The sequence below is a fragment of the Leptinotarsa decemlineata genome, unplaced genomic scaffold (genome assembly GCF_025532065.1).
Source record: "Leptinotarsa decemlineata unplaced genomic scaffold, Ldec_3_MD MMD2_P_RNA_scaffold_2, whole genome shotgun sequence".
Taxonomy (NCBI): domain Eukaryota; kingdom Metazoa; phylum Arthropoda; class Insecta; order Coleoptera; family Chrysomelidae; genus Leptinotarsa; species Leptinotarsa decemlineata.
In genome coordinates, this window is record NW_027412529.1 from 209828 (window position 1) to 227167 (window position 17340).

The 17340-nt window shown below is 35.9% G+C and overlaps 1 protein-coding gene across 3 annotated transcripts in view; it reads left to right on the forward strand.

Moving 5' to 3' along the window:
• The window catches only part of LOC111503058 (uncharacterized), a 96789-nt gene that overhangs the window by 9899 nt on the left and 69550 nt on the right, over positions 1-17340 (forward strand). For 2 of the 3 annotated variants that reach the window (XM_023157262.2, XM_023157264.2), the window contains exon 2: positions 3346-4238. In XM_023157262.2, coding sequence (XP_023013030.2) covers positions 3467-4238 — 772 coding nt within the window. In that variant the 5' untranslated portion in view covers positions 3346-3466. The remainder of the gene's footprint in view (positions 1-3345; positions 4239-17340) is intronic. The other variant, XM_023157263.2, reaches the window with a different exon arrangement.

The window sequence follows — 17340 nt, forward strand, 5'->3', positions numbered from 1 at the left end:
AATTCGTAATTTCGAAATTAAAGTCGAAATTTCGAGTTTAAAGTCGAAATTTCGAGATCAAAGTCGAAATTTCGAGTTTAAAGTCGTAATTTCGAAAACACGAGATTAAAGTCGAAATTTCGAGTTGAGTGGAAATTTCGAGATCAAAGTAAAAATTTCGAGTTTAAAGTAAAAATTTCATTAAATAAATTTCGAGATTAAAGTCTTAATTTCGAGTTCGAAGTCGTAATTTCGAAATTTCGAGTTTAAAGTCGAAATTTCGAGTTTGAAGTCGAAATTTCGAGATTGAAGTCGAAATTTCGAGTTTAAAGTTGTAATTTCGAAATTACGATATTAAAGTCGAAATTTAGAGATTAAAGTCGAAATTTCGAGATTAAAGTTGAAATTTCGAGATTAAAGTCGAAATTTCGAAATTACGAGGTTAAAGTCGAAATTTCGTTAAAGTCTGAATTTCGAGTTTAATGTCGTAATTTCGAGTTTAAAGTCGAAATTTCGAGATTGAAGTCGAAATTTCGAGTTTAAAGTTGTAATTTCGAAATTACGATATTAAAGTCGAAATTTAGAGATTAAAGTCGAAATTTCGAGATTAAAGTTGAAATTTCGAGATTAAAGTCGAAATTTCGAAATTACGAGGTTAAAGTCGAAATTTCGTTAAAGTCTGAATTTCGAGTTTAAAGTCGTAATTTCGAGTTTAAAGTCGAAAGTTCGAGATTGAAGTCTGAATTTCGAGTTTAAATTTGTAATTTCGAAATTAAAGTCGAAATTTCGAGTTTAAAGTCGAAATTTCGAGATCAAAGTCGAAATTTCGAGTTTAAAGTCGTAATTTCGAAAACACGAGATTAAAGTCGAAATTTCGAGTTGAGTGGAAATTTCGAGATCAAAGTAAAAATTTCGAGTTTAAAGTAAAAATTTCATTAAATAAATTTCGAGATTAAAGTCTTAATTTCGAGTTCGAAGTCGTAATTTCGAAATTTCGAGTTTAAAGTCGAAATTTCGAGATTAATTCGAAATTTCGAGGTTGAAGTCGAAATTTCGAGATTGAAGTCGAAATTTCGAGATTGAAGTCGAAATTTCGAGATTGAATTCGAAATTTCGAGATTGAAGTCGAAATTACGAGTTTGAATTCGAAATTACGAGATTAAAGGCGAAATTTCGAGTTTAAAGTCGAAATTACGAGGTTAAAGTCGAAATTACGAGTTTGAATTCGAAATTACGAGATTAAATGCAAAATTTCGAGATTAAAGTCGAAATTTCGAGATTAAAGTCGAAATTACGAGGTTAAAGTCGAAATTACGAGTTTGAATTCGAAATTACGAGATTAAAGGCGAAATTTCGAGTTTAAAGTCGAAATTTCGAAATTACGAGATTAAAGGCGAAATTACGAGATTAAAAGCGAAATTTTGAGATTAAAGTCGAAATTACGAATTTGAATTCGAAATTACGAGATTAAAGGCGAAATTTCGAGTTCAAAGTCGTAATTTCCAAGAAACAAATAATAAAAATATGTGACCCTTCTGCGCTTCCGTAAGCAACGACCATGTTCCAAAAAGTAATAAAAACCGCCTTTTGATCGAACAGTGAAAAACAAAGATGATGCGGTGAAATATTTTGATTTGTATGCACTGAAATTACAATGTTTCTTTAGTTTCGTCTACATTGTGAAAATTTCTCAGGTCTTAAAGACTTTTAACTCAATTAGACTGTCTTGCCATTGTTAAAAAATCACTAGTCTGTACGACTTCTATTGGTCAACAGTTTTTAATGAAGGAAATGATGGAGTCGTTAAAACTAATTTTAATAAGGATTTTCATCAAGTATTGGCCTGTTCTAGTCAATTAAGACACCGTTTTTGAATAAAATGCTGCATGTTTAGAAACCCAACTTCCAATTATTAAACAATTCAAGTATTTATCGTCCATAAAATCTTCAATTCCGACTTATAAACCAGCCGAAAACATAAAAAATATGACTTTCCCTTGCCATAAAAGTTCCTGGGAATTCGTCGAAATTAAATTATAAACTCTGGCATTGACCCGTCTTCTAAATGTGATAAAATACCACCCCGGTGGCAATCCGATAGCCTCCAGCTTTTGATAATTTTCGGTACATTAACCGAGTGCATGCGCCACGGTTTTCCTTAATTAGATACTTGCATCTGAACATAGGAAGGATGATGGCCGGCCCGCATAGGCCGTATAAAAATAGGAAACAAACCTAGGATGGAACACGGGCGATCCACAAGATATATGACATAATTGAGAGGAACAGCTGCCTGTCGTCCTCGTTATGGTTAATATTCTTTTTTCTGTCCTACAGCTGGCCGGGCCACAGCGGGAGGTTTTCAGATTATTAGATCGGGGTTTGAAAAAATATATAAATGTGATTCTCTAATCGCCACAGTGTGGTTTATTTTTTGATTCGTCGTTGAATGTAACATTTGAACCATCGCTGTAATGTTCTGCATTTAGTACATGCACATGTATCATTATTATATACAGTGTTATCATATACAGGGTGGACCAAACAAACGGCTTTTTCAGATGGCGACCACAATACCAATCAGAATCACCTCTATCTCTCCGTTTTTTTTTCGAGTTATGATTTTTCAATGTTTCTAGTACTCACTATTCGGTTTACACCTGGTCGTGGTATTCACATGAAAAAAATAAACAGTTTAGAAAAATACAAGCTCTTCAACTCTCACGTAAGACTTGTTTATTTTCCGATGCTATTGAAAAACAAACGACATATGGTCTTTCATTAAGCGTTTCCTATCTTCAGAACACCCATTTTGGTAAACCAATTTTTTTATTTGCACGTGTTGTTGAGTGAATGACAACTAATTTGACAGATGTCAATTGTCAAAGTCCTTGTTGGAAGACTTATTATTTAAGCTGTGTTTACACGTATGCGACATATGACTCTATATCTGATCTTGTTCAAGAGAAAATGACCGATGAAATTATGATATACAGAAGGACAAATGCCTAAACAAACAAACCGTTTTTTTGTGTCTGAAAGTTACTTACTTCTTTGCATGATCTACACATTCATGTATAAAGTTTCAAATTGATTACTTCCTTCCTTTCTTTGAAAGATTCTCTCACCTTTTTTTTTTTTTTTTTTATAGATGGAATAGTAGAAAGCCAAAAACTTTCTTTCCCAAAAAAATTAATCACTCAAACAAACCGTATTTTGGTATTTCCATTTGAAACATATTTTCAGAAATGGCTATTTACGTTATACGTTAGTTCGTGATGAATCACTATAAATATCAAAATTGATGACTTTTATAAGCATTATTTCTGAAAACTCATCGAAAGCTAATTTTTTTTTCATTTTCAGCAGCTGCTGTGACACAGCGTCAGTCTTCAGCCGGGTCAATTTGTGATATTAGAATTAGTGATACTAGTGACTGTAGCTTAAAATAGTTAATACGACGGAAAACGTAATAGCAACATCGAGGATGCATTTGATCGATTCTTTTTCCAACCCCGTAACCGAGCCGCTGCTCCCCGACGACATATGGCAAAAGTTCGAGCTTGATTTCTCGCAACTGCCCGGATTCAGCGACACCACTGTGATGCCTCCCGAAGAACACTCCTACTTCCCCATACTAGACGAAGTGTGGGCCGGCAACCACGACTGCATGTGGGCCGGCCACTGCGGCAGCCAAGAACACTCCAACGACGAGTTCAGGCACGTGAGCCGGTTGATCCCCACACCTGGCACCAGTTTGATGCACCCGCCGCCAGTGCCGACGATCAAGCGAGAGTGGCGAGGGTCATCCTGTCAGCAGCAGAGCCTGCTCAAGCCGGCGGTGCGCGCCACCGCCCCCATGCTCCACACGCCTCCGATGTCTGACGACGAGGAGGCCAAACACTCGAAACCGACGAGCGTCTTGAAGCTGTTGCGCGACGCAATCGACGACTGCGATTTGGACGAAGAGGTGGACCTCTGCAACTACCTCGAAGGCAAAGGGGACGCTGATATGGGGCCCATGTGCACCGTTAAGGAAGAGGAGGAGGACGAGGATGAAGAGGAAGAGGATGAAGAGGACGACGATGATGATGAAGACGAGGAAGAGGAGGTGATTGTCGACATCAGGCCGGAGCTCAGCAAGATCAACATCAAGTCCAATCAGGCTGCAGCTGAAAGCGATCACAGCTACCACAAAGGAGGACAGAATTCCGCAATGCGGTTGGCGGAGTTTGGCATAGATACGCCATCTGATTCGGGTGAGTACCTTTTTTTTTTTTTTTTTTTTTTCAAGATTCAGGTTATCATTGCCTTTGCTGCTTTTCAGCTGGTTTAAATGTCAAGTAATTTCTCATCGACGAATCTTGGTGCAGAGTTCAGAGGTCACAAATATTTATAACTGTATCAAATCTGAAGTAGGTCTGTAACATAGTATGTATGTATGTAACATCGACGAATCTTGGTGCAGAGTTCAGAGGTCACAAATATTTATAACTGTATCAAATCTGAAGTAGGTCTGTAACATAGTAAGATTCGTTCGTATATAAATAGCTCATTAGAGGTTCGCTGGGGACATATTCAAGGTCACAAAAGATTCAAAAGTTTAGCTTATCTCACTATTGCTATCTCGGAAACAGAAAGACTTACAAGATTTGTTAAAGAAGACGAACGTATGTTTTCAGATCGCAACTGTCAGTTGCCTTTCATTAGAAATTCGTAAAAATTAAATTGGCGGGATATTTTCTAATAGCACTACTGCCTCAATTTCTAACATAAGGTTCAGGTTGAAACATATCACTATTTACCAGTATTATCAAGATCTACCCTCATATACATCGAATGCCTTAGTAATTCACCTGTCGCTTTACCCGCCGTGTTGCAACCTCTCGATACAGAGTGTTTCTGTCGGTAGTTTCTTGTATCATTGCTGCTTGTGAAATCGCATTAGCGGTAAGGCAATGGTTTGGGCAATGGTTTGGGACCTATAGTGCTTGCCGTTGACAGTGATGGCCTGGCCAACGTCGTTCTCAAAGAAATATGGACCAATGACGCCGATCTCCCAAAATCCACACCAAACAGTGACTATTTCGGGATGCGTTGGACGCTCTTGGATCTCATGTGGATTGGTATCGTCCCAAATTCGACAATTTTGTTTGTTCACGTACCCATTCATCCAGTAGTGGGCCTCATCGCTGAAGATGATTTTTCGATGAAAATTAGGGTTAGTTGCTAACTGCTCCGGAGCTCGTTCAGCGAACATACGTCGTTCTCTATGGTCTTTTACCTTCAGTTCCTGGGTCAGTTGAATTTGTATGGGTGCAGGTCCAAGCCACGGCGCAAAATTCGCCAAGTTGTGGTCTACGAAAGGCCGAGTTCTTGTGAGTGACGCGAAATCGACTGCCTCGGATTCTCCTGCACACTCTCACAGACAGCGGCGATGTTTTTGGAAGACTTGCATTTCGTTGACGTACGGGTGTTGGTCGATCGTTTACTCTAGGTAGGATGATTATGGCGACCGTAAAATCGATGAAGCGCGCGGTACGTTGCTTGAACAGAACACCCATTTGTGTTATTTGCACTTGGTGTTCAATGCTACATCCGCCCATGGTGATTTGGCAAAACAGACTGAACAAATGACAACTAATCTGACAGATGTACCTTCAACAAGATGGCCGTTATTAATTGTCAAAGTTCGAAACTCGCTGTTGGAAGACGCCACATTATTTTTTTTATTTATCTTTTGAATGTTCTTCAACGTCAGGTGTGTGCTAGTTGATATGTTCGTTATTTCGATATCCTTGAGAATTCTCGCCTGGAGCGCTGTGATACAGAAGTACTAATTTACTATGGAAAAAACGCGAACACCGTAATTTGAATACATAGTTTTAATATTAAAAACTGAATAGTTGAGGAAACTTATTCAGTCGTTCCTCGAGTAACAAACTTCTTACGCAATTGTGCGCATATTTCCAAATTTCGAAACTTTAAACATATCTCGATCTATTCCTGTCCCATCAATTTCATGAATAATTAACTAACTAGTGACACCTGACCCGATCCCATTTGTAGCCCTAACAGGAGGAGCGGCGGCATGATGCCGGTATAAAATATGGTAATGCTTCGCATCAGATACATAACAATGGGCAAGGCGACAAGGGCGAATTCAAATGGGCATGTGGTCACCTTGACTTTTTTGATTATGCGTGGCTCCTAGAAAAAATCAAACAATGTTTGCGATTCTTTCCGATTTCCCAATCGACGTTTTGTTATTATTATCGTGATAATTACTTGAGTGCTTCAGGAAGGTAATTCACACCTATACGAGCATCTGTTTCTGAACATTTTACCAAGGCTATCAAGATATTTTGATTGATTTCAGTGTTTTGTTTTACAGTTCAGATGTATTTTGAACTAGTACTCGTCCCACATTCGCGCGGGTGCAATTTAGAGTTGTGATTTTATCGTGAAACGTAGTACAAGCCACGGCTTTTAAAACTTATCGAAAGGCCCGATTCGAACGATTTAGAGATGAATTACATGTACATAATCAACATTGATTATGGAATTGTTTAGTCGTATACGGAATAATATACGAATGTCATAATTTTTCGATTCTGTTGTGACTTAACTGTAATAGTTGGTATACTTTTTTTGTGTGTAGTGATGACTAATAAAAACATCTAGTACGTTATTTTACGTATCATCAGTAGTTTTCGCAGCGTCAAACTAATATTTGATACCTCAAGATATATTGCTATTTTCGTAGCGATGTCAAACTTTTTTGAAAATAAAATGCAGACTATGTTACGCGCTAATAATGTAGCTTTTCACAGTTGAACAAAAATTTAAAATCGTTTAAATAGTTTTTGGGTTTATCCATAAAAACGCAAACAAAAAAATCGTTTCTCTTTATAATATTAGTGTAGATTAGAAATAATTTAAGTTTTTAAGAATGCCTTTAGGATTTAAAACGCTCCTGTGAAGTTGCAAAGCTTTATCGATATTGAGTTTTAAGAATGCCTTTAGAATTTAAAACGCTCCTGTGAAGTTTCAAAGCTTTATCGATATTTTTTCATTCAGTGGAGCCTCGTACAAACAATCATAGTTCAGATTTTGTATTTTGAAGTTTAATTGGTATTATCAAACGGATATTGAACCCAGCGCAACTAGAACCCCCGAAGCATAAATTTGTTATCATTTAAATAATGCTGAGAACTCATAGACTTTTACGATGACAACAAATAATTAATATTTGTTAGCGTTTATGTGTGGCCGGTGGAAAAAATTATGTTTTCGATTTGGAAAACGACGATAACAGTATGCAGTATCGCTTGTCACAGTCTTGATTTGATTGAAATTGAAAAAAGCGCGCATAAACCATAATTTTGAAGGATAACACGATATTATCGTGATAATTACTTGAGTGCTTCAGGAAGGTAATTCACGCCTATACGAGCATCTGTTTCTGAACATTTTACCAAGGCTATCAGGATATTTTGATTGATTTCAGTGTTTTGTTTTACAGTTCAGATGTATTTTGAACTAGTACTCGTTCCAGATTCGCGCGGGTGCAATTTAGAGTTGTGATTTCATCGTGAAACGAAGTACAAGCCACGGCTTTTAAAACTTATCGAAAGGCCCGGTTCGAACGATTTACAGAGGAATTACATGTACATAATCAACATTGATTATAAAATTGTTTGGTCGAATACGGAATAATATACGAATGTATTAATTTTTCGATTCTATTAGTTCGATTATATTGTGACTTAACTGTAATAGTTTGTAAACTTTTTTTGTGTGTAGTGATGACTAATAAAAACATCTAGTACGTTATTTTACGTATCATCAGTAGTTTTCGCAGCGTCAAACTAATATTTGATGCCTCGAGATATATTATTGCTATTTTCGTAGCGATGTCAAACTTTTTTGAAAATAAAATGCAGACTATGTTACGCGCTAATAATGTAGCTTGTCACAGTTGAACAATATTTTAAAATCTTTTAGATAGTTTTTGGGTTTATCCACAAGAAACGCAAACAAAAAAATCGTTTCTCCTCATAATATCACTGTAGATTAGAAATAATTTGAGTTTTTAAGAATGCCTTTAGGATTTAAAACGCTCCTGTGAAGTTTCAAAGTTTATCGATATTTTTCCATTCAGTGGAGCCTCGCACAAACAATCATAGTTCAGATTTTGTATTTTGAAGTTTAATTGGTATTATCAAACGGATATTGAACCCAGCGCAACTAGAACCTCACTGAAGATTAGAAATAATTTGAGTTTTTAAGAATGCCTTTAGGATTTAAAACGCTCCTGTGAAGTTTCAAAGCTTTATCGATATTTTTCCATTCAGTGGAGCCTCGTACAAACAATCATAGTTCAGATTTTGTATTTTGAAGTTTAATTGGTATTATCAAACGGATATTGAACCCAGCGCAACTAGAACCCCCGAAGCATAAATTTGTTATCATTTAAATAATGCTGAGAACTCATAGACTTTTACGATGACAACAAATAATTAATATTTGTTAGCGTTTATGTGTGACCGGTAGAAAAAATTATGTTTTCGATTTGGAAAACGACGATAACAGTATGCAGTATTGCTTGTCGCCGTCTTGATTTGATTGAAATTGAAAAAAACGCGCATAAACCATAATTTTGAAGGATAACACGATATTATCGTGATAATTACTTGAGTGCTTCAGGAAGGTAATTCACGCCTATACGAGCATCTGTTTCTGAACATTTTACCAAGGCTATGAGGATATTTTGATTGATTTCAGTGTTTTGTTTTACAGTTCAGATGTATTTTGAACTAGTACTCGTTCCAGATTCGCGCGGGTGCAATTTAGAGTTGTGATTTCATCGTGAAACGTAGTACAAGCCACGGCTTTTAAAACTTATCGAAAGGCCCGATTCGAACGATTTACAGAGGAATTACATGTACATAATCAACATTGATTATAAAATTATACGAATGTCATAATTTTTCGATTCTATTAGTTCGATTATATTGTGACTTGACTGTAATAGTTGGTAAACTTTTTTTGTGTGTAGTGATGACTAATAAAAACATCTAGTACGTTCTTTTACGTATCATCAGTAGTTTTCGCAGCGTCAAACTAATATTTGATACCTCCAGATAAATTATTGCTATTTTCGTAGCGATGTCAAACTTTTTTGAAGATAAAATGCAGACTATGTTACGCGCTAATAATGTAGCTTTTCACAGTTGAACAAAATTTTAAAATCTTTTAAATAGTTTTTGGGTTTATCCACAAAAAACGCAAACAAAAAAATCGTTTCTCCTCATAATATCACTGTAGATTAGAAATAATTTGAGTTTTTAAGAATGCCTTTAGGATTTAAAACGCTCCTGTGAAGTTTCAAAGCTTTATCGATATTTTTCCATTCAGTGGAGCCTCGCACAAACAATCATAGTTCAGATTTTGTATTTTGAAGTTTAATTGGTATTATCAAACGGATATTGAACCCAGCGCAACTAGAACCCCCGAAGCATAAATTTGTTATCATTTAAATAATGCTGAGAACTCATAGACTTTTACGATGACAACAAATAATTAATATTTGTTAGCGTTTATGTGTGGCCGGTGGAAAAAATTATGTTTTCGATTTGGAAAACGACGATAACAGTATGTAGTATCGCTTGTCGCCGTCTTGATTTGATTGAAATTGAAAAAAACGCGCATAAACCATAATTTTGAAGGATAACACGATAAGGAAAACCATAAAACGATAACATAATATGTTCGTTGATGTGGATTCTATTTTAAAAATAATTAATGTATCCGAGTCGAAATGATAACGGCTACAGTTATTTTGATAGCGTTTAAAAAACTTTCGATAAACATTGAAAACGGTGAATTTTAAATTTGAGCATCACCATGTCACACTCTACAACTCGACTTTCCGTCGTAGTTACGGGCCATTTGGCGGGCGGTTCGCGTACGCAAGGATACAGAGATCTCAAATACTTAAATTATCAACAGCTGAACCGGAAAATACCAGACAGTAATCACTCGCGAATTTAATTATTCGTAATCTCTTTCCCAGCATCCGATACTTCCCGCCTTTTTTAGCGAGATGGTAATCATGAGAATGCAGATGTAGTCATCGCCATAGGCGCACGACGATAGTCTTATTGAGGAGCAGTGTTGAACATTCAAGATGTGCAGTAGATATGTAGAAATCTGTTATTCGAGCCGTACTACGTAAAATTGCAAACAAAAGTTTCTATTCCTTTTTTCGTAATACTTTCTCTTACACCGATCCAAAATTTATAGATACGGTTTCTCCCACCGGCCATGACTCAGTCCAGTAGCTGTATGTGTCCGTTTTGTGCGTCTGGTCACTGAAAACCATTCTGGTATCAAATGGCAGAACGGCAATACCAGAGAAAAGTTCAACTTCGTAAAAGTTATACCAAAACTATCTAAATATATAAAAACATCAAATAATCATAACATTCCAATATAAATTTTTGTATGCTTTCCATTTGTAGAAACAAAAAAACAATTGCCCGTTTATTAGACCGTGACATAATCAAACTAGGTATACTTCCGGCTGTTATCCCGAATGTCAATATTATCCAATATTGTTATATTTTATCAGTTAGCAACGCATCGAAAGGATGTCTCACGAAGTCGATTTGAATGGCATAAAAAACTAAATAGTTAGCGAACGTTGGCAGTTTCTTTGTATGGCATGGGCGGCGTGGTATAATTTTTTTGTCCAAGTCATTATTTTTTATGTGGGAGGTATTAGCTAGTGAATTTATCAGATCCGGTGAATGAGTCTTTTATTTAGCTGTTCGGATTGACTTAGTATAGACTAAACTCAACCGATTTCAAATGTTGATTCATCTATACAAAGTTGCATTATCAGCGGATAACATGAACTTTATTACATAACAAAAAATAGAAATATTTATGAACATTTCAATAATATAACCCCAGAGATCAAAAATTAGCCTATAAAGGTCAGTATTTGACATGCGCTGCATAAACCTATGATGACATTTGAAATAATGAAATACATGATTTTGTTTTTAACATCCAATATAGTTGCCTCCGAGGGCGATGCAACGATTATAGCGGAGTCTGAGAAATAGAAAAAGTCGCTAGGGACCAAATCTGGAGACTACGGTGGATGCGGAAGAAATTCGAAGACCAATGCATATAATTCTGCCATCGTTTTCATTGATTTGTGACACGGTGCATTGTCCTAATGAAACAGCACTTTCTACTTCTCCAGATAAGTCCTTTTCCCCCCGATATCATTATTTAAATGACATTCGATGAATATTTACTATGCGCATCTCAAAATACCACAACCATGTTAGAACAGCTTCAAACACTGCTCAGAATCATCAATTCGTTGTTGTATTCGATGTTTTCGTCGGTAAAAGCCTCTCTTTGGGGCGTCCACTGCGCTGCATAGTTCTAGATGCTCATTTCACCGAATATATAAATATTGTTCTGTCAGAGAATCTGTGATATTATCTGTTTAAAATCTGTTTTTCCGTTAACCAGCTGTCGCACCCTTACGAACGACAACCCTCAGAAGTCGAAACTTGGGCGAGCTAAGGATTAACGAGGTCTTACCTTTTAACGTGTGATTCCTAACACGAATTATATCTGTTTTGTTTACTTTTTTATTTTTTCTTATAATTTCTTCATATCGTATTGTAAAAACACATACGCTGAATAAATGAGTAAATATTTTTCACTATTATAAAGAAAACCTTATCATCCAGAAGTCACATTGACCACTTTTATCTGAATATTTCCAGGGGATTGTAATTTAAATAAGCGAATTAGAAAAGTTGCGGGCATGCATATAAATAAATTCAGTAATATGACTGCAGTAATGATAAAACTTTGACAGTGTTAACTTAAAATACCTGAATATATATACGAAGTCGGGGCGGGTCTCTAATCGTAATATATTTTGAATTGTTGTAGGTTATGGAACGATATTACACTCTACACTCTTTTCTTCGATGAGCATTTTATTAAATTAGCGATTTGATTAGATAGCTTTATGATTTAATGACTCATTAAACTCCGTCTCTATTTTACGTGATTGGGGTTAATTGAAATAAAATAGAAAATAGTGAATAAACCCAGGATCCCTATGAGGCGTTTATCTCTACGCCACTGATCGTTGGTGATCCGCAATTCAACTCGCATCCGAACATTCCCAGGAATTCAGTCATCTCCATATTAGTCATAGTCATAAAGTTGTTCGACTCCAGTCCCGCCAGCATCCGTTTCCGAGAATCGTGTTCGAAAAACAATTCTCCCGAACGCTGAATGGTTTTCGGTAACGCGAATCATGCCATCGTCGTCGGGCGCCGGCACTAAAACAAACGCCGACAGTCCCGCCAAATGCGCGCGCACCTTACTATAATGCAGTTTTGATGCGACGTCGATTCGCAAAAGTGCAATGTACTACGTGCACCTTGGTCGACGTACGCGGAGATGCCGATATTTCCGTTTGCCAGTCGTGGAAATTGGCGGCAATCTGTGTATTGGGGATTCGAAGCGAGCGATACTCCCCCTTGTGTCGGTTTAGCGAACTAGAGACATGTACATATACAGGGCTTTCTGGCAAACTATTCAACGGATCAACCTGAAAATTCCACAGTATGCATAAATCAATATGACCTACACGCCTAAAATATTTCAGACGAAGCGGCGTTGTCGCTTTTACTATAAAGTAACGGCTTCTTTGATTTTTCAAATGGAACACCCCGTATATAATATCATATTATGATTCATTATCACTTTGTCAACAAATTCATGTACTATTTCCCTATACCTATCTATTACCGTTTAAAATATATAAATTAATTTCGATATTTTTTTTACCAAACATGAACTTTTATAAATGCTGATAATCTTGAACTCTCTTGCACTAAAACGATCAAATTTGAAAAAGAGTGGAGTGATACTATGAGGATCTTCACTCCGAGTCATATTTTCATTTGCCTCATACAGAGTCTTCAAAAAATGCAGATACTTCGATCTCATGAAAAAATGAGTGGAACTCAATTTTTTCAAATGGAACACCCTGTTATATTTCAACATATTTGAGCTCTACATCCAATTTTAGATTAACTTTGTTCAGATAATACTATTTCTATTTTCAACCGTTTTCGAGATAAACTGTTTCAAACGGAAATTGACGTGGTTTTCTTGCTCGTTTTTTTGAATTCATCACTTATTTTGGATATTCAACACGAAAACCACGTCAGTTTCCGTTTGAAACAGTTTATCTCGAAAACGGTTGAAAATAGAAATAGTATTATCTGAACAAAGTTATTCTAAAATTGGATGTAGAGCTCAAAAATGTTGAAATATATAGTGTTCCATTTGAAAAAATTGAGTTCCACTCATTTTTTCATGAGATCGAAGTATCTGCATTTTTTTAAGACCCTGTATGAGGCAAATGAAAATATGTCTCGGAGTGAAGATCCCCATAATATCACTCCACTCCATTTCAAATTTGATCGTTTTAGTGCAAGAGAGTTCAAGATTATCAGCATTTATAAAAGTTCATGTTTGGTGAAAAAAAATATCGAAATTAATTTATATCTTCTAAACGGTAATAGATAAGTATAGGGAAATAGTATATGAATTTGTTGACAAAGTGATAATGAATCATAATATGATATTGTATCGAGGTGTTCCATTTGAAAAATCAAAGAAGCCGCTACTTTATGGTAGAAGCGACAACGCCGCTTCGTCTGAAATATTTTAGGGGTGTAGGTCATATTGACTTATGCATACTGTGAAATTTTCAGGTTGATTCGTTGAATAGTTTGCCAGAAACGGCTAATTAACGCTCATCATGAAAAGCCCTGTATTGTCTGTGTATTTCTGGAATATCAAGTCCTTTGGAAATTTAGATAGAAATTATGTTAATCCAGCAGTAAAACAGGAAATTCTAGTTGTGATGCACTGTTTGGAACCTTTGGTGTAGTAATGAATATTACTTTTAGGCCTTTACTCCTTCATCTTTATACAAAAAAATTGAGGGAAACTTCCAAAGGTCGTGATTATTCAAATGGTAATAATGAATAGAAAAAATTCACCAAAAATAAATGGATAGACTAGGCGTTGACTCAAAAACATTCAGTGGAAACAGTAACGAATGATTATTACTAATATCATTATCCTCGATAATGAGCATCAACCTAAATTATGAATATGGATTTCGGTATACGAAAAATAGACGCTTTAAATTCGTTATTATGGTTATTGATAGTGCTATCGCCTCTAATGTGTCATGTGTCAATACATTTCATGGATGTCTTCCTCAAAACCGTCGGAATTAACATAATTGTTCTATAGCGGGTTAAGTAAATACTTATCACCCATTTATATACGCACACAACACGCACCTGTCTAATACACCACTCACATTTAAGCATTGCGTAACTCGTCCTTCTACAGGGACGATTATAATATGGAAAGTTTCCGCATTTTGATGAGAATGTCATTCAAAAGATACTGTCCTTCAGCTTTATGTCTTTTCTCAGTTCGTTAGCTTCAATTCATTTACATTTACAATTTGTTCGAATGTGGAAATATCATTCAATTTTGAATGTTTGAAACCACATTTGTCCAATGTTTCGAAATCGTACAGAACCATTTTGAAACGGCAGAACTTGGCAGAAATATATTGTGACAGAATGTTGTCGAACCAGACGTGCATCTTTATTCGCCTCAACTTGAGCATGGCTTATAGCGAATTTGAAAGCGTGCAAATTGTATAATTGGAAATAAAAATTCCAATGCTAACTTGAAGGCGAGTCCCCCGATTGGAGAATTCGAGCCGTGCGTAACTATCTATCGCAAATCATCGCATATAATTATAATTTCTGACAGACGATTTGCTTTTAAATTCGATTGAACATGGTTGAAAGTCGAAAAAAAGTAATGGAGTAATTGGATAAAGTTTCTAACAGTGGGTCAACATAAGCCTTGCATATATCTTTGTCCCGTTACATGTATATCATTCCTAATTCTGTTACTTATACTTCGATGATGTCGAAAAAAACTGAAGAAGCGGAAATTTGATACAGAGAGGGCGTTTGTAATTTGAACCGCTACCGTTTCTCACTTTGATTTAGAAATCGAATATGTCATTGATATTTCGTTCATTCAGAATGGTTCGACGCGAGGGGGATACTATAACAATTAGCCGGTCTATTGTGCCTAACAGGATGTATTTTTTTACACGAGATTATATTTTTCATTCAACTATCTAAACCTACTTTTTGTGTTGAGAATACAGTTTTGTTTGTTTATGATGTTGGGAGTCTGTGAAATGTTAACGCACTATTATTTGTGTTACTACAATATAATACGCAACAAAGTCAACTACCAATGCGTTAATTGTTTTATTTGAAATACTCATTGTCATAGCATGAACAGTATCGATTTCACTTTCACTATGATCGAAACATTAAATCATTTCGTAAAACTCAACAAAATTCAAAGTATTTACACGCATTCTTAATATTATATGTCAAACGTCAGTGTTAGCATTCATAAAAACATGTACCCACATGCACGGTCTTTCAAGAAACTTGGCAACGCAGCACACTCTTCTTTCGCATAATCGCGAACAATTTATCCGGTTATCCACATCCAGACGTTGTTTGCCGCTGCTGTCTTGTTTTGTTGCACATCCGCAACCTTAGACCGGAAACTGCGTGTCGTATGTTGCGATTAATAATAAGAAACCATTCATAGCCTCCTCGACGACGCGTTATGCAAATAGCGATTAGGTATCGCGCGCTTTCTCGCTTGCAGAGCCTTCTTCGATGTTCCTACACCCATTCAGTGTTTTCTCGGAATTGAAAGGAGCGCTCGTTATGTAACGGGCGATATCTCTGAAATTTTTATGTAATGGCGAACGACAGATGACATCATCGGATACTTGACTGTTTGAAATTGCGAATAAAACTTAAATTTCGTTGAATAATTAATTATAATTGTTGAGCTTTTCTGAATGTTCGTAAAATAACCATGAGCGGCGCTGGTGTTCGGAGGAAGTTATTCAAATTTGAGGTTAGATCGAGTTCAAATGAGTTTTTGAATACCCGTCGAATGTTCCAAAACTCGGTGAAACGTTTTCCGGGGCGTATCGTCAGTTTGGAATATAGTAGCGAGGTCTTTAAATTGATAAATCTTTCGGGTGACCTTATCTTGAGATAAATATAAATTCAACTAGCAGTTCCTAGTAAACAAATTTCGATTGAAAATATTCGTGTGCATACAACTTTTCGAGGAATCCGCTTCTTTGTATTTGAATATTATTATGTAATCGCTCCGCTATCGGAAATATCGACTCGTGTAAATAAAAAGGAATCGTGAGAGATATTTATTACATCGGTACTTGTTCAAATATTTAACGTAAGTTACCTGATTTCAAGAATGAAAAATGTTATTCGTAGCTGGAGGTAAATAAACCTCGATATCTAAGGCCAACGATATGATAACATTTCGATTTTGGTTGACTTTTTTGTCTACGCTATCGATGATATTGTCCCATCAATATACTCTCCCATTTACTTTTTTTACACTGATGGGGAAGTTTCCAGTCATTAATATTTTTTTCAACGATTAACCCTTTTATTCTATAATCTCTGGAGAGTGCTAAACTTCTTTATTCGAAGATATACAACTCCGGTGTCTCTGTCCGTCTGTTTGTCGTGTTTCTGTTGGTTTTTCCATTTTTTAACGAACAAAAAATAGATATCGACTTGAAATTTCCATCATAAATAACGTTAGCAGTGGTATTGATCCTATTAGATGGTGAGAATAATCGGAAAATGGCAAAGATTAAACTTAAATCGAGGTATTTAAAAAAATTATGTTAAAAAGTTATGTAAGTCTTAGGTAGCAGTTATCACACCACTATCAGCAGCAAAGAAGCAAAAAAAATAAAAAATCTACTCAGGTTATGCTACGTCAAACGATTTTATTATATTTTATCTGATCGAAACCGTAGATTGCTGAGGAGAATTATGTGATGACTGCTACCTAGGACCTACCGAATTATTTTTTGGCTTTTAGTACATACATTATTATTTTTTTCAATAAAACCGTTTAACATAATTTTTTTTTCAACTTGTACACTTGTGTTGTACTGTTTGGAACATTTGGTTTAGTAACGAATATTACTGGAGTTTTTTGCGAACACCAAACCGTTATTTTAACACCTTGACGCGTGTTTCGATCACCAAATAATCATCTTCAAGAGGAAGTATAGCTCTCGTCGCCTTGGAAAATTGTAGAACCAAACATCCCTGAATTCGAATG